Source organism: Lissotriton vulgaris, chromosome 6 (genome assembly GCF_964263255.1).
Source record: "Lissotriton vulgaris chromosome 6, aLisVul1.2, whole genome shotgun sequence".
Classification (NCBI taxonomy): Eukaryota; Metazoa; Chordata; class Amphibia; order Caudata; family Salamandridae; genus Lissotriton; species Lissotriton vulgaris.
The window spans coordinates 1,257,400,500-1,257,422,711 of record NC_141694.1 but is presented as its reverse complement, the minus strand read 5'-3'; the positions used below and the strand labels follow the sequence as shown (position 1 = coordinate 1,257,422,711).

The following is a 22,212-nucleotide window of genomic DNA, read 5'->3' as shown; positions in this document are numbered from 1 at the left end:
ACCCCCAAAATGGCGGATCGGCGCCGGGAAGGCTCGGGCCTTCTGATCGAGGGTTTGCAAGTACTCTGGTGGGAGACGACCTCGATTACGGCCAGGAGGAATAGTGGTTTCATTCCTCTAGCCTGTCACTTGATTAGGGGCTTCCTACGGACTTCGGCCTGCTGATCTTGTTGAGTATGGTTTTTGCACTTTTTTGTCCATTTCTGTACAATGTTCTGTGTTGGTTCGGGGGGGTTTTGGTTGGGGGACTGTTGGGGTGGGGGAGGGGGGGCCGTGACGGCGGGCCTTTGGGGATGAATGCAGGGAGTGAGTGGTGGAATGCGCGCCATGCTGTAGAGGGGCTGATCCTACGACTGTTCTGGAAACGTTTGGGAGCACGTGGTTGGGGGGAGGGGTGGAATGAGGGTTGGGCGCCATTTGTATTTCTGATAGCAAGCTCTCTGTGTGGTGTCTACTATGCCGATTAGTATAGGCACTTGGAATGTTAAGGGCTTGAACTCCCCTCAGAAGAGACAGAAGGTCCTGAAATATCTTGTAGACCATCACCTTGATGTTGTGGGGCTGCAGGAAACCCATTTAGCTCGTAAGGATGAACTGCGGCTCCGCCACAGGGCGTACCCCATTGTGTACAGGTCCTCAGCTGTCACGAAACACCGGGGGGTGGCTTTAATGTTTAAGGCGGCGTTGCATTTTCAGCCTGTGGGGGTCCGCAACGATAGAGAAGGGCGGTGGTTGATGGTCAAGGGGCACGTCCAGGGCAGGTTATGTACATTTGTGGTGCTCTACTTGCCTAACTCGGGCCAAAATAAGTACTTGCAGGAGCTGCTGGAGAAGGTGGGGGACTTTGCGGAAGGGCTTGTGTTCATGATGGGTGATTATAACTTGGTTTGGGATGGGGAGATGGATAGCTCGGGGGGACGGAGGGCGGACACGGGGGTCTTCTCGGGGAGTACGCAGAGGGGGGTGGAAGAGATGGGTCTGGTTGATGGTTGGAGGTTTTTTCACCCTGATGTGAAGGACTATACGTTCTTTTCCCATGTACATCACTCCTACTCCCGTCTGGACTACGTCTTCCTTAGCCAGTCACTTAGAGGGAACGTCTTAGATGCCGCCATTCTCCCGATTTCTGTTTCGGATCACAGTCTCCTGGTGCTCACGCTTCGGTGGTCGCCTCCGGACACCGCGAACCGGAAGTGGTACTTCCCGGCCTCGGTGGTTCGGGATGAAGTATCCCATCAGGCCTTGCGTCAGGCCATCCGGGATTTTTTTGATAGCAACCCCCCCTCGGACACGTCCCTAACGACCACCTGGGACGCCTTCAAGGCGACGATCAGGGGGACATGCCTAGGCCTCAACTCGCAATTGAACGCCTTACGTAGGAAGGAGAGGGAAGCGCTGGAGGCAGAGGTGCTCGCGCTCGAGAGGGAACACAAAGCTAATCCTTCGAGGGTGACACTGCGTCCCCTGACGGCAGTGCGGGGCAAATTGAAGGCGCACTATACGAATAGGGCTGAAATCACCCTATTGCGGCTGGGCCGGCTCTCCTACTCTGGGGGTAACAAGATTGGCAGACACCTTGCCCGGCAATTGAAAGATAGGAGGGAGCGTGAATACGTAGGTGGGATTAGAGACTCGGCGGGATTGCTCCAGCACAATGACGGGTCGAAGGCTGATATCTTTGGCCGCTTCTACGCCGCGTTGTACGCGGGGGAAGAGCTGGACGCGGCTGCACAGCGTGCATTCCTACAGCGCTTATCGCTTCCGCAGGTACCAGGGGCCTGGAACGATTTACTTGAGGCTCCGGTCACAAGGGAGGAGGTCCTCTCTGCTATTAAAAACCTGAAACTACACAAAGCCCCCAGCCCCGACGGGTTCACCGCTGTCTTTTATCAGACCTATGCAACTGAGGTGTGTGACTTCCTGGTCGCCCTCTTTAACGACATGGCTGGATCTGGGGTGAATTCTGGGACCCTTGCGGAGGCTGTGATCACGGTCCTGCCGAAGCCGGGGAAGGACCCAGAGCAGTGTGCCTCATACCGCCCCATAGCCTTGCTCAACATCGACGCTAAGCTCTACTCGGCTATATTAGCGAGCCGCCTGCAAGACCTGCTGCCGTCGATTATCCATGCGGACCAATCGGGCTTCATCAAAGGCCACCAGACGCATGATAACACCAGGAGGGTCATCCACCTTATAGAGAAGGCGGACAGGTTCCGCATCCCGGCGGTATTGGTGGGGCTGGATGCGGAGAAGGCCTTCGACCGAGTGGACTGGGGCTTTCTATTCCATACGTTACGGGCATTTGGCTTTTCTGATCGCTTCATCGCGATGGTGAGAGCTAACTTCTGCAGCCCGCGATCCCGGGTGGCGGTGAACGGCCATTTGTCGGCCTTCTTCCAGCACTCGCGGGGCACTAGGCAGGGATGTCCCCTCTCGCCCTTGCTGTTTGCACTCAGCATAGAACCTCTGGCGTTGGCAGTCCGGGAGCATGAAGGGGTGAAGGGCATCCCGTTCACTGGGGAACAGCACAAGATCACCCTGTTTGCCGACGATGTCCTCTTGTCGGTGGCCGACCCCGCTAACTCCCTCCCGTGTGTGCGTGATATATTGCTGGAATTTGAGGCGGTGGCCGGCTTCAAGGTTAACTATGGCAAGTCGCATGTCCTGAACCTGACCCTATCTCAGGCCGAGGTGGCTCGGGTGAAGGCGACGACACCGTTGGCCTGGGCCTCGGGCTCCCTACTATACCTGGGGGTTCACCTCACTCCTACAGTAGGCGGCCTCTATGCGGCCAATTTCCCGTCCCTCATGGCCAGATCGCGCGCGGACCTGGAGAAATGGAAGCCTAGATTCCTGTCCTGGCTAGGACGGGTACATGCTGTCAAAATGGTAATTCTCCCCAAATATCTATACCTGTTCCAGGCCCTACCAATCCCACTGCCCTCTGCCTTTTTTAGCCACCTCAAATCGATGATGTTGAAATTTGTCTGGCAAGGTGGTCGGGCGCGGCTTTCGTTCACACTCCTGCGTCGCCTGCGGAATGAAGGGGGGGTAGGCCTTCCGGACTTCAACCTCTACTACAAGGCGGCCCAACTTAGAGTTATGGTAGAGTGGTCGCAGCAGTTCTCTGACAAACACTGGCTACATATGGACCGGAGTGTGGCAGGCCGGTCCATCTGGGACCTAGCTTGGAAGCCGAAGCGAGACCGCCCGGTAAACGCGTACATTAGTACCCCCACGGGGACTACGCTGAAAGTTTGGGACACACTGGCCGGCGACGAGAGATGGACGACCTTTCCATCCCCATTCACCCCTTTGCATTTTAATCCAGAGTTTCCCCCGGCGCTCGCCGAGGGCCCCTTCGATGGTTGGAGGGAGGGGGGATGCCGGGCATTGCTTCACCTGTTCCATGGCCCCGACCCCTTGACGTTTGAGAACTGCATGCGGGACTATCAAGTGCCGCCAGGGGAAAGGTACCGGCATTTGCAACTGCTACATTGGGCCACTTCGCCCGCGGTGCGAGAAGCGGCGACGAGACCTTTATCCGATTTTGAGGCCTTTCTCCTGAAGACCTCTGCCATGAAGGGGGCTATCTCCTTTCTATATCGGCTGCTGCTCCGCTCGGCCCTTTCCCCTAGACCGCGCTACATGGAGCAATGGGAGGAGATGGTGGGGAGGGATATCACTGACGGAGAATAGTCGGCGCTTTGGAAGGACATGACGCAGTTTAACCACTCCATACTCCTGAGGGAAGCGCATTTCAAAACTCTAACGCAATGGTACATGGTCCCGGCTCGACTGCATCGCATTTTCCCGGCGGCCACGGACAGGTGTTGGAGGGGTTGTGGCCTTCTGGGGGATTTCCGCCACATTTGGTGGGATTGCCCGATCATTAAGCCCTTCTGGGCCGAGATCTTGTCCCATATTAAGGACATTCTGCAGTACCCTATCGATGACTCCCCCGAATTCGTTCTACTGGGTTTGAGAGACCCTGGCCTGGAACACCAATCGCGAGCCGACAAAAAGATCTTGTGGCTGTGCCTCGGTGCGGCCAAGCTCACGCTGGCCTCGGCCTGGAAACGTAAGGAGGCCCCGGCGGTTTCCCTTTGGCACTCCAGACTGTGGAGACTTTTGAGTCTCGAGAGAATGGCGGATATATTTATAGGCAAATACAAAAACTTCAAGCACGAGTGGGGCCCTTTGGTAACCTTTCTTTCTGCGGGCTTGCCCTCGGCTGTGTGCCCGGCATCTTTAAGGAACTTACACTTATTTCAGCTTTAGAGTGTGCTTGGTGAATGAATGTGATTTGCGGGAGGCGCCGTCACGGGGGGGGGGGGGAGTTCTTGGGGGGAGGGGTGGGGTGTTACATTGGGACAGTTACATCGCCGAGATGAGGCTTACTTGAACACTGGAGCGCTCTTGGACTATTCGCTGGCTGCACTATTTGAGCTACCCCTTGGCGGGGGATTGCTGCGGGACTGCCGACATTACCAGCACTGATGACCTTTTGTTTTCATGTCCTGCCTCATCTTCCTTTTCAGCCTTCCCACTGTGTGGGACCTTCCATGCGCCCACTGTGATGTCTTTTGTTAATTGTTATTTTTTTCTCTGTATGCAAAATAAAAATTTTACAAAAAAAAAGTTGTGAACAAGTTTGTTTTTAACTCCTAGTGAGGCAGGAAGGTTAATAAAGTGAAGGAAGAAAAAATGACATGGTCTTGATTCAAAGTTTTACTTTTTTGACACAATGAATCTCCAAAAGCATTACTTTCTTCTATGTAGTGGTGCACTGACCACACAAAAAGGCAGTTTCTCCCAAGAAAATTGAAAATGAAAGGGTTTTAAAAAATAATGCACCAGTGTAAATAATTTCTGTAGTTCCTTATATTCCATCTGCATTACTGTGACCCTCATTATGAGTGACCTATCATAATCTGCTATTTCACTGTGAGTCCAGGAAGGGCAAATAACAAGGACTCAAATTTTGGGAGCAATAACATATGGGCGTCACATTTCATTTACTGTACTTTTTTTTCCCCGGGCTTTTGAGGAAACACAGCAGAGCTGCCATATTCCTCCAAACGTCATGATTCCAATGAGACCTGTACCATCAGAAGTATTGTGTCACTTGTAATGAAGGCCCAACTATGATATCCCTGGTGAAAAAAAGAGAAGACCCAGATAATGACCACTCAGATCTGGGCTCTAGGTCAGATGTGTTGAAAGCTACAGAAAAATCCAGCAGAGATCTGAAAGACAAGCAGAGAATACGACCAAACACAACATTTTCTCACTAGACACCCCCTTATGATTCTCTTCGATACACCATGGACATAATTCATTCAAACATACAGTAGTTATTTCTGAGGGGTACATTTGCCCCAGACGTACCTTTATCAGGCCAAAGGTGTTCTCTTTCGGCAGGCTTGCCTGGAGGTATAATATCTCTCGGAACACCCCTGGTAGTTCCAAAGCCAGCTGGTCTGGGGGAAGCAGAGTCGCCATTGGGCCAAGTGTCAGTAACACCTGTTCACGGATCTACAGGAAGTAACACAGAAGAGAGTACATGCCTCTGACCTCTGTATATGTGAAGCAAGGGGACACTGATTGTTTTTGTATGGCAAAATACTTGTGGTGGAGATGCATGTTTATGCATTGTCATTAAAAAAAAGTCATGGCATGGGTTAACTTGTACTCATATGCCTGCATTCAGGAAGTTCTTACCATAGTCAGAATGTAACATTTATTTCCTAATTGAAGAAGTCACAGTTTCTTGTTTTATTTATCCCATGTTACAATCACTTTGCAGAGGAAGCCAGGTTGCCCCATACTTACAAGACCCACGCAATTTGATTTGCTCCCATGTCCGGATTTAGGCCCACATCCATCAAAGGAAAACCCGGTTGCAAACGGGCAGATCTCAGAATCTGCCCCTTTGCGCCCGTTATTTTTGCATTTGGGATGCATCATCTCTCTCCCCGGTTTCCCTTCTGCACCCCTCGCTGCCCCGTGTCTCTCTGCCAGTTTTTTCCTTCTGTTGCTTAGCTGCCCCTGCATTTCTGTGACCTTTCTGCCTTCTGTGCCACTCTTTTCGCCCGTTTTTTGTGACCTTTCTGCCCTTTCTTGTGACCTTATGCCTTCTGTGCCACTTGTTTCCCCCCGTTTTTCTGTGACCTTTTTGCCCCTCTTGTGACCTTTGTGCCTCTGTGCCACTCGTTTCCCCCCGTTTTTGTGACCTTTCTGCCCTTTCTTGTGACCTTTGTGCCTGTGTGCCACTCGTTTCCCCCGTTTTTTGTGACCTTTCTGCCCTTTCTGGGGACCTTTGTACCCTCTGTGTCAATCGTTTCCCCCGATTTTTCTGACCTTTCTGCCCTTTCGTTGTGACCTTTGTGCCTCTGTGCCACACGTTTCCCCCTGTATATTTGTGACCTTTTGCCCTTTTTGTGAGCTTTTGCCTTCTATGCCACTCGTTTCCCCTCAATTGTTGTCCCCTTTTGCCTTCTGTTTCCTTTGTCGCCCCTCGCAGCTGCATCCCCTGCGGCCCCCTTCCCCCCGAGCTGCCCATTCGCTGTCTCCACCTCCCGCCACCCAGCTGCTCCTCCCTCCGAACCTCCCAATATAGGCCGCCCGCTGCGCGGTGAGGAGAGCGACCCTTGACCCTTCCAGGTAGGTCGCTCCCCCTCCGCACAGCACAGCTTGTGCCTCCCTGCCCAGCTGCCGCTGCTGAAGAAGTTTGAGGCCCTTCTCCACCCGCAGGCTACCACTTGAGCCTGATCCCTGGTGACCAGTGGTAGGCCGAAGGTTTGCTCATCCTCCATTGTATTGCCTGTATTTTCTTTCATTGCTCCCGTTGTAGTGACTGCATTTTCATTGTTGTCTGTGACTGCTGTTGTCTGTCTCCCCCGCTGCCTGTATGTGGTCTGTGCCCATTCTCTCCCTCTGTTCCCCTCGCTGCCCCGGTGTCTCTCTCCCTGGTTTCCCTTCTGCTCCCCTCACTGCCCCCGTGTCTCTCTGCCCGGTTTTTCCTTCTGCTCCCCTCGCGGCCCCCGTGTCTCTCTGCCAGTTTTTGCCTTCTGTTGCTTAGCTACCCCTGCATTTCTGTGACCTTTCTGCCTTCTGTGCCACTTGCTTCCCCTCTTTTTCTGTGACCTTTTTGCCCTTCTTGTGACCTTTTGCCTGCTGAGCCACTCGTTTCCCCCTGTATTCTTGTGACCTTTTTGCCCTTTTTGTGACCTTTCTGCCCTCTGTGCCACTCGTTTCCCCCTCACTTGTTGTGCCCTTTTGCCTTCTGTTTCCTTTGTCACCCCTCACCGCCCCGCTGCTGCGTCCCCTGCGGCTCCGCCCCCATGACTGCCTATTCGCTGCCCTGCCTCCAAGCTGCTTCACTTCCACCTCTCCATAGATGCCACTGACTTGCTGCACCTGTTCGTGCCTGGACCGCGCCCAGTGCCTGAACCCCTGGCCCCCGTACCCGCCATGACGACCGCCACCACTACGATGCCAGCACTCTGCACGCTCTCAACCCCAGACGGACCCACAACTGCTTCAAGGCCGCCCCAAAACGCACACACGGTCCCTTCACCTGCCGGAACTGCAGCTACACCAGCCACAGAGCCAACGAACCACCCGGCATGAAAGACCTCAACCACCTCCACCCTGACCTCCACCGACTACATCCTCCTCTGAGACCTGAACGTATTTATCAAAGTAACAAGTGGTCCTTAGCATATAAGAATAAGAGAAAACAAAGATATTGTATAGACCACAATGGGCTACTATATAGTTCACAATCCCTTGTCCAGCCGGACAGGGAATTTTTATTGATTTGGTAGGTTGTTTGATGTAAAGATACAGCACATAAACAAAACAATAGGGTTACAGTAGGGCACAGTCCTGTGCCGTACGTGGGGAGGAAGTGAAAGGGACAGTAAGTGAAAGAAATATCAGGCAAACAGAGTGAGCTTGCAGGTCACTGATATGGATTTAAATTGGCAGTGTATCCTGGAGTTACTCATACATACAATAATATAGTAGGGTCACATGTATGAATTACTCAAAAAGGAGTCGACGTTTCGATCCCAAGCTCGGTTATAAAGGGATCATCTTCAGGACTTGAAAATAATTTTGCCTGAATAGAGCTTTTTAAACGCCTGTTTAGAAAAAAAGCAAGGGAGAAAACAAAGACATACGTGTAGTCAATTTAGACATAAAGCAGGTAATAGTCAGCACTCGCTTTTCAATTACAGTATTCGGAATCGCAGTGAGAGGTGTAGCCATAAGGCGTGGGCATTCTGTGCAATCCTTTTGAGAATCATGCTGCTGTAGAGATGAACATTATGTGAACATTCAATGTTTTAACAGCTTTTTGGCGGCGGCAGTCTTTAGGATAGGAATGGCACGTGCAGGTGATCCAAGTTCTAATATTCTACGCAGAGGTGGTGAGGCGTGATGCCGTGGTAAGGATATGATACGGAGTGAATGTGAAGGTTTAGTGAGGGGGCATGGTTGGGTAGTTGCCACTTCACCACATACCCCCACCTGAGAAACCTGCACTGGATCCTTGTCAACAAGAGGATATCCTTCAAGCGCCTCATCCACGCACACAAGGCCCTCCACAAGACCGGCCCAGCCTACCTCAACAGATGACTCTCCTTCTACACCCTCAACCGCCAGCTGCGCTCAGCCGACCTCTCACTCGCCACTGTCCCGCGCATCTGAAGAACAACCATCGGCGAGAGATCCTTCTCCCACCTCGCCGCCAAGACATGGAACACCCTCCCACTGAGCCTACGACAGACCCAAGACCTTCTGACCTTCAGGAGGACACTAAAGACCTGGCTGTTCAATCAGTAGCGGCCCCCACCTCCTCCCCAGCACCTTTCAGACCCTTGCGGGTATGTAATGCATGTAACAAATGACTGATTGAACAGCCGGTCACGGAGGACACTGGGCAGTTTAGCTTTGTTGACTTTAGCTTTGTTTAGCTTTGTGGTGGGTGTGGTGGGTGTGGTGGCGTTTTGTTGTGCGTTTCTCGTGATGGTGGCAGCGGGAGCCGTTGGTCACCAGCTGTGAGGGACGGTGAATGGTTTCAGCTAGGAGATCTGAGGAGCGTCTCTGTACGGGGCCCATTGACAGAGAGGGATAGCGCGCTTGGAGGATCCACGTGTCCTAGAGGCCATCCACCTCTTAGAGGATGCGGACCGCACTGACATGCTGCGGCCCGACGTGATGGTGAGACCCTCTAGGAGCACAGCGGGTGGCAATCGCCTGTCAAATGCCCGCGGCGTGGGAAGCGGGGCGCTGTTGCGCGGCCTACCTTGGTGTTTAGGGAGGGGGCGACACGGCCCAGGAAGAGGCAGGGGACGCGGCGGTGAAGTGGGCGAGGGGGGGTGGCTCCCACAAGAGGAAACGTGGCAATAAGAGAGGTGGTGTGGTCCCAGAACAGGGGTGGAACGGTGGGGGGGACGCGCCCGCCATGGTGAACAGTGGGGGGTTTTCCCCCTTGCTTATTGACAGCACGGAGGAGGGGGAAGGGGCAGGGGAGGGGGTATGGGGGGACATGGGGAGAGAGGCGGCTCCCCAAGAATGGCTATGCCTATGGCTTTTTTCGTGGCACATGGGCAAAGAGACGGTGACGCACTACCTGGATGACTTTTCCTGGTGGGACTGCCTGGTTCGGTGGACTGCCAGCAGCAGCTGGACAGTTTTGCAGAGCTCATGGGCTACCTGGGTGTGCCCCTGGTACCAGAGAAGACTCAAGGTCCAAGCACGGGGCTGTCATTTCTGGGTATAGAACTAGACTCTGTAGCCATGGAGACCCGTTTGCTGGGAGATAAGAAGGTGCATATGCTGTTGTTGATTGACACCATGTTGACCAAGCAGAAGGTAACGGTACGGGAAGTGCAGGTTATCTTAGGGCACTTGAACTTTGCTTGCCGGGTGGTGCGAGCGGGGCAAACCTTTTGCAGACGTCTAGGCGTGTCCCTGTCTGCTTTGACACTACCGCACCATCATCTGCGCCTGTCGGTGGGTATGAAGGAAGACCTGCGCATGTGGCGTGAGTTCTTGGAATGATTTAATGGTATTCCCTTGGCCCCCCCAGAGGAGTGGGAATCGGACGCGACCATCTCCTTGGATGCGGCGGGGTGGGTGGTTTTGGACTGTATTGGCAGGGGAAGTGGTGCGCTGAGGTTTGGCCCCCACAGTGGCAGAACGGGGGAAGGAGCATTGCATTTTTGGAACAGTTTCCCCTGATAATGGCGGTGACGGTGTTGGCAGGGGAGCTGGCACACAAAAAGGTGATTTTTAAGGTGGATAACATGTCAGTGGTACATGTCGTGAATAAGCAGTCGGCCAGGGACCCACAGATGCTCAAGTTGTTTAGGGTATTTGTGCTGCAATGTTTGGAATATGACATTTTGATTCAAGCCCGGCATGTGCCGGGGGGGGACAATAACATAGCGGATGCTTTGTCTTGTTCACAGTGGCAGAGGTTCCATGGGCTAGCCACGGAGGCGGACGAATGCAAGATGCCGGTGCCGACAGGGATGTTATCAGTAGGAGAGAAAGAGTTGCTCAACTGGTAAAAGGGTCAGTGGCCGTTTCAACGCGGAGGGCGTACGAGCAGGCTTGGCGGGACTTTTTGGACAGTGGGGCGACGCGGCTAGACAGTCATGGGGTGAGTGGTGAGCAGGTGGTGCACTTCATTTTGGCAATGATGGATAAAGGAATGTCCAAGGTGACGATCGCGGGCAAGCAGTCGGCCATAGCATTCATGGGAAAATTGTGGTGAGGCTATGCACCGTCGGCGGGTGAACTGGGTGCATGTTTATTGGAAGGATTGGCGCGGGAACGAGGCGCTAATGCCTCACAGCGCCGCCCGTTACGGCAGGGATTCTTGTCAGCTTGATAAGGCTCATACCGGAGATTTGCCGCAACAGAGAGGAAGCTATTCTGTTTTCCATGCTAATGTTGTGGATGTATTTTGAGGCTTTTCGGGTGTCAAAGCCCCTGGGGACAAGAGGGAAACAGGGGGTACGGTGGGGGGAGGTGGAGTTGCGGACCACGGAGGTGGCGGTTTAATTGCGGCGCTCGAAAACTGATCAACGGGGAGTGGGGAAGTGGGTTGTCATGGGACGTGTGGCGGATCGGGCGGTGTGCCCCGCGGTGCGGGGTGAGATGCTGGCGTCCAGGGCGAGTGATGAGGCGGGTGAGGTTTTTGAATGGGCCGAGGGTAGGTGGGTGTCAATGTCAATGTCAATGTCAGAGTTTCTTATATAGCGCAGCTTATCACCGTAAGGTCTCAAGGCGCTTGCAGCACAAGGAACCGGAAAGAAGATGACAAACAGAAGAAAAAAGAGATTAAACAGCACAGGGGGTCCTACTTGGGAAATGCCAGGTTTTCAGTGCTTTATGGAATTTCTGGTGCTCCACGATGGAAAGTAGGTGAGTAGGCAGTTTGTTCCAGAGTGTGGGGTCAAGGTAGGAGAACGAGCGTTGGCCGTACCTGGAAGAGCGCACACGGGGTTGTGTCAGAAGAAACTTATTGCCAGACCTTAAAGGTCTTTTCGGAACATACCAAGTAAGTTTTTTTTTAAGGTAGCGAGGCCCTTTACTGTATAGTGCGTTGTGGGCCAAGCTAAAGATCTTAAATTGGCTTCTTTGCTGGATGGGAAGCCAGTGCAATTTTTCCAGACACGGCGAAAAAGCCATCCTAGGTGGCATGTCCAACACTAGTCTGGCGGCAGTATTCTGCAGAATCTGCAGCTTTGCCAGTAAATCCCCATTCAGGCCATGGTACAGGGCATTACCATAGTCAAGACGACTAATGATAAGGCCCTGCACCAAAGGTTTTCTTGCCTCAATGGGGAGCCAACTAAAGATTTTCCTGAGGCGACGCATTATTCCCTAGCAGGTGCCCGTCATCTTGGCTACATGATTTTTCATAGACAGAGTGCTGTCAATAATTATTCCCAGTTTGCGGACAGCCGTCTTGGGGGTGGGACATATCCCCAATTCGGCGGGCCACCATTCCCGGGTCCAGCACTTCTAAGCCTTGCCAAACAGGATGATTTCTGTCTTATCAACGTTTAGTTGGAGCTTGTTATCTCGCATCCAGCTGCTGATCTCACCCATGCAGTTTTTAAAGCGAGTGCAGGTGTCTATAGAATCTGCACCGCACGTGATCAGCAGCTGGGTGTCATAAGCATATGACACAGTTTTAAAGCCAAATGATTTAATGATTTTAGCCAGAGGAGTCAGGTATAGGTTGAAGAGCAGCGGGCTCAAAATCGACCCTTGGGGCACCCCCACAGTCACAGAGCGACTGCCGGAGACCAGGGAATCGACTCGAACGGTGGTGAGGCGATCAGTAAGGTAGTCCTCAATCCACCCCAAGGCCCCCCCTCTGACACCTATCTCCCAGAGCCGATGTTTCAAAATGCCGTGGGAAATGGTGTCAAAGGCCGCAGAGAGATCCAGGAGGATGAGGATGGCCGAATCACCCCCATCCACCGCAAGTCTGATGTTATCCACTATCTCAACGACAACCGTCTCAGTACTATGGGCGGCCCGAAAACCGGACTGAGAAGGGTCAAGAGCACCACACGCTTCTATATAGGCCGTCAGTCGGTTGTTAATAAGAAGCTCCAACACTTTGCCAAAGAAAGGTAACAGCGATATTGGCCAATAATGGGATGGTAGAGTGGGATCATCCGAGGGTTTCTTCAAAATGGGCTTTACTTGGGCGTGCTTCCATTTAGTGGGGTCGTGCGCTTGCTCAAGGGAAGCATTGAATATGGCTGTAAGGGGTTCTGCAAGCAGAGGCATTATTTTTGTACCACGGCGGGAGGGAATGGGTCCATAGGCGATCCTGACTTTATTTTACTTAAACCTTTCAGGGTTTCATCAACGGTGATGGGGGCAAATTCAGTTAAATGGAAGGCTTGGCTGCAAGCCCCCTCCGGCGAGGACGTTACTGGATTCCTATGTAACGGGGGTTGATTCGAGTCTGAAATAGGGAATGCAGAATATATTTTTTTGATTTTATTCTTGAAGAAATTCGCCATTGACTCAACCCATTCTATGGAAGGGCTAAACGAAGATTCTCAACGCGGGGGGACGTAAATTCCTTTAATATCTTATATAGCTCCTTACTAGAACTTGCCGCAGTGTTTATTCGCTGCGTCAGGTAATTCTTCTTCGCCATTTTTATATTTTTCATATAGCTAAGATGGAGCCGCTTGTACTTTGCTTTGTCCGTTTCCATTCTAGAAGTCCGCCAGTGTCGTTCAGCAGCTCTACTAGCCAGTTTTTCGTTTTTTAAACTGGCCGTAAACCATGGAGATGCTGTCGATTTTACTTTAACAGTAGTTTCCGGAATGGCTTGGTCTAAGGCTTGTAGAATAGAGGACTCCAACTTAGTTACCATTTGCTCTAAAGAAGAAAAAGGGCAATCTTCAGGTTTAAAATGGGCTTGGAATACTTGCGGTGTAAGTCTATGCCATGGACGAATCCGCACTCTGACATTGTTCACGGGGGGAATTAAAATATTATATGAAAAGCTAAACTTTAAGAGATAATGGTCCGTCCAGATCATGGGGAGGGGATCTTCCATATGAATTTTAGGACTACTAGTAAAGATTAGGTCAAGAAAGTGGCCTGCACGATGAGTGGGGCCCCTGACTCTTTGTGTGAGACCCAAGCTTTCCATTGTGCCAATGTCAGCGGCGCAACTGCTTTGGGTTCTGCAGCATGCCCTTCGCGCTATGGGGGAGAACACCAGACTGTTTGGGGCGCACTCCTTTTGTATAGGCGCAACAACAGTCTGGAAACACTAGAACCCTATATTAGACACTTGTTAGATATCTCTTTTTTATCCAGCTCCATACCAGAGGACTGGAAACAGGCTGTGGTGCTCCCCCTACGTAAGAAGCCCAACATTAGCTTTGAGAAGTTAGATAATCTTCGCCCCATCTCCTTGCTGCCTTACTTTTCTAAGGTAGCGGAGAAGGTGGTAAACAAGCAGCTAATGAAATTCGTGGAAGACAGCAACCTCCTTCACCCTACGCAATTCGGGTTCCGGCCGCGTCACTCTACGGAGTCTGCCCTCCTCAGGGCGACCGAAATCCTCAGGCAAGGCGCTGATGAGGGACAAACCATGGCCTTAATCCTCCTGGACCTCAGTGCGGCGTTCGACACTGTAGCACACTCCATCCTGCTACAGTGTCTGAGCAAAGGTGGGGTGAGAGGGGCAGCACTGAAATGGATTCACTCATTTCTTGATGGCCGAGGCTTCCAAGTAAGGCAGGGCGATCATTATTCGGAGCGCATCTCATTGGATCAAGGGGTGCCGCAGGGCTCGTCCCTGAGCCCAACTCTTTTTAATCTTTATGTTGCCCCGATCGCTTCCTTGGTAGAAAGCTACGGCCTCCAAATGGTGTCATATGCCGACGACACGCAGTTGGTCATCTCCCTATCACGCGCGCCCGGTCCCTCGGCGGACATCTTCAGAGCTTGCATGCAAGACCTCGCGGCCTGGATGTCCGCCAATTGCCTCAAGCTCAACGGAGGCAAGACCGAGGTACTGGTGGTGGGGGGAGGCCAATCGGCGTGGACGTCGGCTTGGTGGCCGACGTGCTTGGGTCCAGCACCCACCCCTTGCCAGAAAGCAAAGAACTTGGGCATTTGGTTTGATTCTGACCTTACCTTTGGTCCCCAGATCAATCAGGTGGTTGGTTCCTGCTTTGGGACCCTCAAAAGTCTCAGGAAGGTATTAAAATTCTTACCTATCAGAGCCCGCCAAACCCTGGTGCATGCACTAGTCACGTCTAAGATGGATTACGGCAATCTCCTTTATTTGGGAACCCTGGAGAAGAATTTGAGCCGTCTTCAGGTTCTCCAGAATGCCGCGGCCAGACTAGTGCTTAGACTACCCAGAAGAGCAGGCTCCACAGCGGCCCTCCGGTCTCTGCACTGGCTCCCGATCCGTAGCAGGGTGGAATTCAAAGCCCTGTGCACGTGCCACCGGATTATCAACGGGAGAGCTCCGCTCCCTTTGAAAGGATTGCTGACACCATATGAGCCGTCTCGCTCTCTGAGATCTTCCGGCTCAGGACTTCTGGCAATTCCTAAGGTGTCCAGAGCCCGGATGGGTGGAAGATCTTTTAGGCACCTCGCAGCATCCAGATGGAACAAGTTACCTATGGCGCTGCGATTAGAACCTTCAGAAACAATCTTTAGAGCCAAGCTGAAGACTGCTTTATTCACACAGTAGTTTTTCTGTATTTGTAAGTTCTGGCAGGTATTAGCTCCTTAGCGCGGGGACACGCCGTTGTGCGTCACCATGCGCTCTATAAAACCCCCTAAATAGAAAATAGAAACAGACGCGGCAAAGAAGGGGTGGGGAGGGAGGATTTGATGCAACTGGGGTGCTGGAAATCGGACTATTATAAGACATACATCAGGATGTGGGGTTTCAGGGAGGAGAAGGCTTGATTTGTTGTTGCTTGTCTCACATATGTGTCTTTTCAGATGCGGAGGCGGGACCGACCATAGCAGGATTGTCCATCCTCATCTTAGGACACTCTTTCATGAAACAAGCGGAGCGATATGAATGGGACAAGACCAGGAATTTGAATCTAGCATTGGATCCTAGGCTTTTGGTTGTTACTGGCAAGGGAAGAGGGGCATGAGGTGGCATGAGTTAATTCCAGCGCTGAGTAAGGTAGTTAAGGGGGGAGTTTGCCCGTATGTTCTGGTTATTCATTTAGAGGAAAAGGCTTGGCGTTGCTGAAACAAATGAAGCAGGATTTGCTGGAGATTCAGCTGCAATGGTCTGGTTGCCATGTGATATGGTCTGAGTTTATACCGAAGAGATGTTGGAGAGAGGCTGAACGGGCGTGAAGAAAGATTTATAAGGTCATGAGAGTTTTTTGTGACAAAGAAGGGTTTGGAAGGAGGGAACATCCAGAGCTGCGCTATGCGGCAGTGTATTTCTTCAAGGAAGATGGGTTGCATATGTCCCGCTATGGCATGGAATTGTATATAGTGCAGTTGAAGAAGGCTTTGGACAGAGCGATAGGGGTGTGCAGATACCCGAAGCATCAGAGTCCTAGTGGGGGGGTCGGAAAGCCGCCGGGGTCGACTTTCCGGGTGGCTTTTTTTCTGGTCAGTTGTGGTATAAAGATGTATAGTTACAGTTATGAAAGAACATAAGAAGTTTACCTAGTTAGGTAGTTGTAGAAAGGATAGGAAATTGCAAGTTGTGTTTATAATTGTTGCAGGGGGAACACGTTTATGGGAGGGGGTGGGGGATAAAGTAGGAAGACAATATTTAGTTAGGTTTAGGTTTGTACGGCACAGGCCAAGGGAACTTGTATGTAAGGTGCACCTGTTTCCAATAAAGCTGCATTTTTCACACCATCAAGCTGGTCTGTGGTCTGTGCTGCCCCCCTTTTTGGCCCAATAGGGCTTTGGGGTGGTGTCCAACCAGCGGGAGGCCTGTCCCCCCGGGGGGTTTTGGGCCGGGGGGCAGCCAGAGCCCATTGGGCTGGTTGGGCTCCATTGACCTGGCGTTGGGCTTGTTGGGCTTGGGTTGGGCTAGTTTTGGGCTTTGGAGTTTTATAACCGGCCATCTTGTGTCACTAGCCTCCATTTTGGTTTTTGTGACACATCAGCCGGTCAGGGAGGACACTGGGCAGTTTAGCTTTGTCCCGCCCTCCCTCCCTAGGGAACGAGCTTCCAGCTGGTTTTTGCAGGGTTTGTTGTTGGATAGCTCATTACTTTTTCAGCTAGGTAGTTTTCTTGGGAGCAGGTGCAACGGGGGAAGTTTGTATTGGGGTTGTCGCTGGAACAGGTGCTGGTGTGGTGCGCTATGTTTCTTTGGGGCGTTTTTCCTAGGTCAGTTGTGGTGTAATGATGTATAGTTACAGTTATCAAAGAACATAAGATGTTTACCTAGTTAGGTAGTTGTAGAAAGGTTAATAAATTGCAAGTTATGTTTATAATTGTTGCAGGGGGGAACATGTTTAGGGGAGTGGGTGGGGGTAAAGTAGGAAGTGAGGTTTAGTTTTGTACGGCACAGGCCAAGGGAACTTGTATGTAAGGTGCACCTGTTTCCAATAAAGCGGCCTTTTTCACACCAACAAGCTAGTCTGTGGTCTATGCTGCCCCCCTTTTTGGCCCAAAATAGCGATTTAGCTATTTGGGTCCGCTAGTTACAGAGAAATTATACCAGATGGTAAATAGCGAAAACTTTGAAAAATGCACTAAAGTGCATTTTTCAAAGTTGTAGGTTACACACACACATGTCCTTGGGGCATGTGTGTGCGCAACATGTGTGCACAGATCAACTTCAGGGGTGCAACAGCGTGTCCTTTTGAAACCCTTGCACCCTTGTAATTGCATGCGCAATTTCCCATTCATTCCCATGGGCCTGTAGGCCCATAGGAATGAATGGGAAACCATTCCTTAATTGCGACTCGCAATTTGCGAGTAGTAATTGAGGAATGTTTAGGAATCGCTATTTTTATAGCAATTCCTACATGCATAGGCTTTTGCGATTCCTTAATTGCGATTCCTTAATAATCGCAATTAAGGAATCGCAAAAGCCTACCTTGATGCATGTGCCAGTTAAAGTCTTACTTTCTGGTATGGTTAAATAGTATTTTGACAACTTCTACACAAGAAAGACAGCATGGCATATGCCTATGAGTAAATTCAGATGTGATGGGTAGAATGGATTAACCTAAATCATTTGTACTTTTGGTTGCATTCTAATCCATCACTCTTTTGCTCAGTTTGCCACTACAGATAATGATCAACAGTTTGCAAATCATTCTCGGTCCTTCTACAATAGGAACATTTCATTTGAAGCTAGTATGTTTGCACTGAATGTCAGTATATGAAAATTCAGACCAATGTATGACTGACTGGGCCTCATTAGTGCCGCTCTGAATATGGCCTATGGCACAATGGACTAGGGCGTCCCCATTTTTATGCAGCCATCATGATAAGCACTTAGGCCGTCTCACTTAGAAAAAAAGTGATGAATGGAGTGCTAGGTTTAATCTAAACCATTGGTAATTAATTGGGATTGAATTCAAGTCCAAAGTCTTTTGTTGACTTTACTACTAAAGACAGACAGTAACCAACCGCATGGTATCAGTCTGAGCCATCTTCCAGTAGTAGCAGCCCAGACCTGTTTAGTGTTTCTCAGTGAAGTACCATAGATGCTCACTCAGTGACAGCTACATAACATTTATAACCACTGTTCATGCAGAGAGAGGGGCATCTTGATCCTCACATAGCTCAGTCTTTTGTGAATCATGGCCCCTTCCTCAAATGATCCACAGTGATAAAAGGAATATTACATTTGGCACTTTTGCATATTTTTGTAAAGTATGTGGTACTGGTGTCTCAGTAGATAATAGTAGCATGCTTTGTCTCTCTCAAGAATCCATTCTGACTTGAAAACTTACCTTGCACTTTTCCTTGGTGTTCATGCATGGTATGTCAAGATAGACCTTGCAGATAACATAGCCCTTCAAATATTGTGGAACAAGCTTTGCGTCTGTGCTCTGGGCAAATGCCCAAGTTAAGGATTCAAAGGCTGCAGAGAAAATACAAACCAGTTCTGTCCAAAAGCCCACTTATGCTCTCTCTATATACACCCTTAACCCTACCAACTTTCCCCTTCCCCAGAATACATGCTTGTGGTTCATAAAAATCAAGGGGAGGGTGGGCAGTTTTTAATGACTTTTAACACACTCTAATACCTCAGCTGTTGCTCAAAATAATACAGAGCATATCAATTTTACATACAATGTACAGAATCTGTTCATTTTATGAAGAAAAGCGAAATAATTTCTCAGAGATAAATTCAACACCCAGAAGATTTTGGAAAAATTCTCAGACAAACTCTGCAGCTGTTGATTAAAATGAAACATACAATTATATACAATTATCCCTGGCTTTTTCTGAAAAATTGCAAGTATTCTTGTAGTGGGTACTCACTCCATCCAGTTTCTGAGAAGCTTCCTAATACTAGTTTATACTTACCACGGCAGAAATACCAACAGTGAGTGAAAGTTCTTGCTTTCTTCATGATGGGTAGAAAGCGTTCAAGGATTAAACCCTCAGAAAACTTCATTGTGGACACTGTGAGGTGATAACAAAAAACACAGCTCAGACTGGTTGCATAGAGGAGGCAAAAGCCGGTGGTGCCCGGGTGTACACAGGTGCCACAGCGGAGATGGGAGTCCTGTAGTGCCCTTCAAACTGAAACATACCACAAATAGACCTTAGGACTGGGATGTACTTTGAACTGAATGGTTTGCGTTGCTCCCTGGGCGGAAGGAAGTCTCAAATTGCACTCTTTTACATTTCAATAAATTATTCACTCTTTTAAATTATTTTCCAAATCAATTTTATTATTTGCTGCTTTTTATTCCATTGTGTCATACTACTTTCGTCAGTAATACAAAGATGTGTTCTTTTTATACTTTAATGCCTTATCATGCCCAAAGGAGTGCAATTGGTGACCCCCTCCCGCCCAGGGAGCAACGGCAACCATTCATTGAAATCATCCTCATACTCAGGAGGATTTACCAATTTGCACCAACGACCATAACACCAATTGAAATAACATAAGTACATGGGAGTGCTACGGTCCTTCCCCATTTGGATCCAATATATGTACTTTGAACTGACATGGGTGGCACAATATAAAGGGAGAGCCTTGGGGTGTACATTGAAGTGAGATGGGTGGCCCAACAGAGAGACGGTGCAGCCTTTGGGCTTCCTTTGATCTGACACAGGCGGCACACAAAGATTTAGAAGAGTATTTGCTTAGGTCCTTTCTGGAGACTGGCTGTGTTTCCTTGTAGGAGATTCTGGGAAAAAGACAGCCAATTCCCTGAGAGTCAAAGTCTAAAAGGAGTATCTTTTTATTCTGTGATCTCACAGTAGTATCTGGCTACTAGTATTTCAAGTATAAGAGGCCATACTTGTTAGAAGGGTTGCTCATGAATTCCCTAGGCCCTGAACCTGGGAGCATCAATTTCCCCAAAACTAGAGTCAGAAAGTAAAACTGAAGTGGAAGGGGGAGGGGTGACGAGTAACAATGATATCACAGAGAGAGTACCAAATATGCGGAGTAAAATTCTGCCAGAAATTGTATGGATCAGTAACTTAATCTAAAATGTTCAAGTGAGACAAGTAAAGAAAAGTACTAAGTGGAAAAGCTGAAGCTGAGAACCAGATTGGATTATACATTTCCGAGAAGCAGGCAGTAAGCAGGCTGACGGCCCAACAGTCTTTATCTGCTGTTAAACCCTATGGTTCTAAGCTTAACTGCCAGAACTACTGATGTTGAAATTTCACAGTGCTGTACTCTCCTAACCGGAGACCCATGTCTGTAGCTATCACTACCCCATTGTGCTTTGAATATTGTCTATCTTGGATTGTGTGATCATTGTACCAATAGTGTCCAACAGAACTTAATCCATTTCCCACTTCACTTAGCATGGTCTTCCCTGATGCAAGGATCTCTCAAATGCCAGGCAACTTACCGTAACCGTGAATGACTTGTTTGAGGCACAACGCAACATATGGATGTGGGATGGCCTCCATCTCAAAAAGATCCAGGATGTTCCTAAGTACCGCGCTGGGAAGCCAGCGAGCAAGCTCCACCATCACTCTGCATCCGACTTTCTCCACGTCTGTGAACTCAGACAGCTGTTCAAGATTATGGGAGATCAGTTAGCAATGAAGACCGACTACTTTTTAAAAAAAAACAATCCCTAGTATCAAACCGGCAGACCATAATCTTTAATTCTGTAGAATGTAATATCTAAACTTGAGGCTGGGAACATAGCTGTTGTCAAATACTAAGAGGGAGAATTTCAAACCTTTTGCGTCACAAAAGAGGTGCTAACTAGCGTGAATACTTTTTTTTGCTATTTTCTTTCCACCGCAAAACTTGATTTGTGCTGGAAAGCACCCTATAAGTAGCGCAAATCAGCGCAAAGCTCCGCTTTGCGTTACTTTGCACTGAGGGGGCATTACATGAGTGGTACATGGGCATTCCCATGCAACCACTCAAGCCTTCTGATGCAAAACCATATTTACAAAGATTTGGAAACATGGTTTTGCACCAAAAGTTAACACCCCATCAAAGGAGGCGCTAACAGGAGACATGCTTTCATTTCTCTGTGCTTTTCCAACTTTCCATGCATGCTGCACATATGCAAAGTGGGAAAAGCTTTGCATCATGCCTAGCATAGTATTTTGTACAGGAAGGGTACCCTTTCTGTACAAAACCTATGCTACACTCATGCACGCACCCTAGCGCTGCAGCGCTAAGGTGTGTGCATGGTGCACAGCTGCTGAAATTAGCGCCGGCACAAGGGAAAGGGGGGAGAGAGCCCCTCTCCTGCTCCCTCTCTGTCACGCAACGTAGAACAGCCTCGCTGGGGGCTGCGCTGCATGACTTTTTAAAAATCTCTCCCTAACTGCGGTGCCAAAAATCCCTGAATATGATGTCTATGACTACAGTTGGGAGACCATCATCAGTAAACCTTGAATACAGTGTCAGAAGGTAGAAGGCCTGAGTAGCCCAAGGCCCAATGCATGCATGTGTGTGCTGCATGGAGTATCTGCACTGCAATACTGAAATGAGTGCAGTGTGTCTTTGAAGATAGATGGTCTATGCAGACCAAAGCACATACCATTTATGTGTATGTTGCATGGAGTAACGCATTGCAGCGATGAGCACTTAGGGTATTATTTAATCAGATGTTTCACAGGTGCACTCAAAGCATACCACAAAATTACTCAGATCAAGTGTTCACACATCACTTAGTAAATGCTATGTGCCTGAGTGGTGAGGAAGGAACATCATAAAATCTAGGAATATTATATAATCTACCTGAGAATCAAGACATTTGCCTTTTTTACTAATTCAGTGGGCTTATTCTTTATGAGGGAAAGAATCCTGTAAACAAGATTGAGATGGTCAGGATTGCTACTCCTCACTACACTCCTCCTCACTCCTCATCTCTCCTTGCTACACCTCGAAAAGGGGATGCTCGTCAAACAAGTGATCAATGAGCCCACTGCAGCGTCTGGGGTGTGGAGGAGGGATAGTTTTGGGGGAAGGTATCTTGTCACCTGAAGGATTGCAGAAACGACTTGAGCAGTTGTTTCTGGGTT

The 22,212-nt window shown here is 49.7% G+C and overlaps 1 protein-coding gene across 1 annotated transcript in view; it reads right to left on the bottom strand.

Annotated features, from left to right (window-relative positions):
- Positions 1-20,694, bottom strand: part of LOC147708722 (uncharacterized) — a 215,784-nt gene extending 195,090 nt beyond the window's left edge. The window contains exons 1-4 of the mRNA XM_086925768.1: positions 20,571-20,694; positions 19,060-19,158; positions 18,480-18,610; positions 5,392-5,538 (exon numbers count right to left, since the gene is read on the bottom strand). Of these exons, the coding sequence (XP_086781894.1) occupies positions 5,392-5,538; positions 18,480-18,610; positions 19,060-19,158; positions 20,571-20,694 (501 nt within the window). The remainder of the gene's footprint in view (positions 1-5,391; positions 5,539-18,479; positions 18,611-19,059; positions 19,159-20,570) is intronic.
- Positions 20,695-22,212: the final 1,518 nt, after the last annotated feature.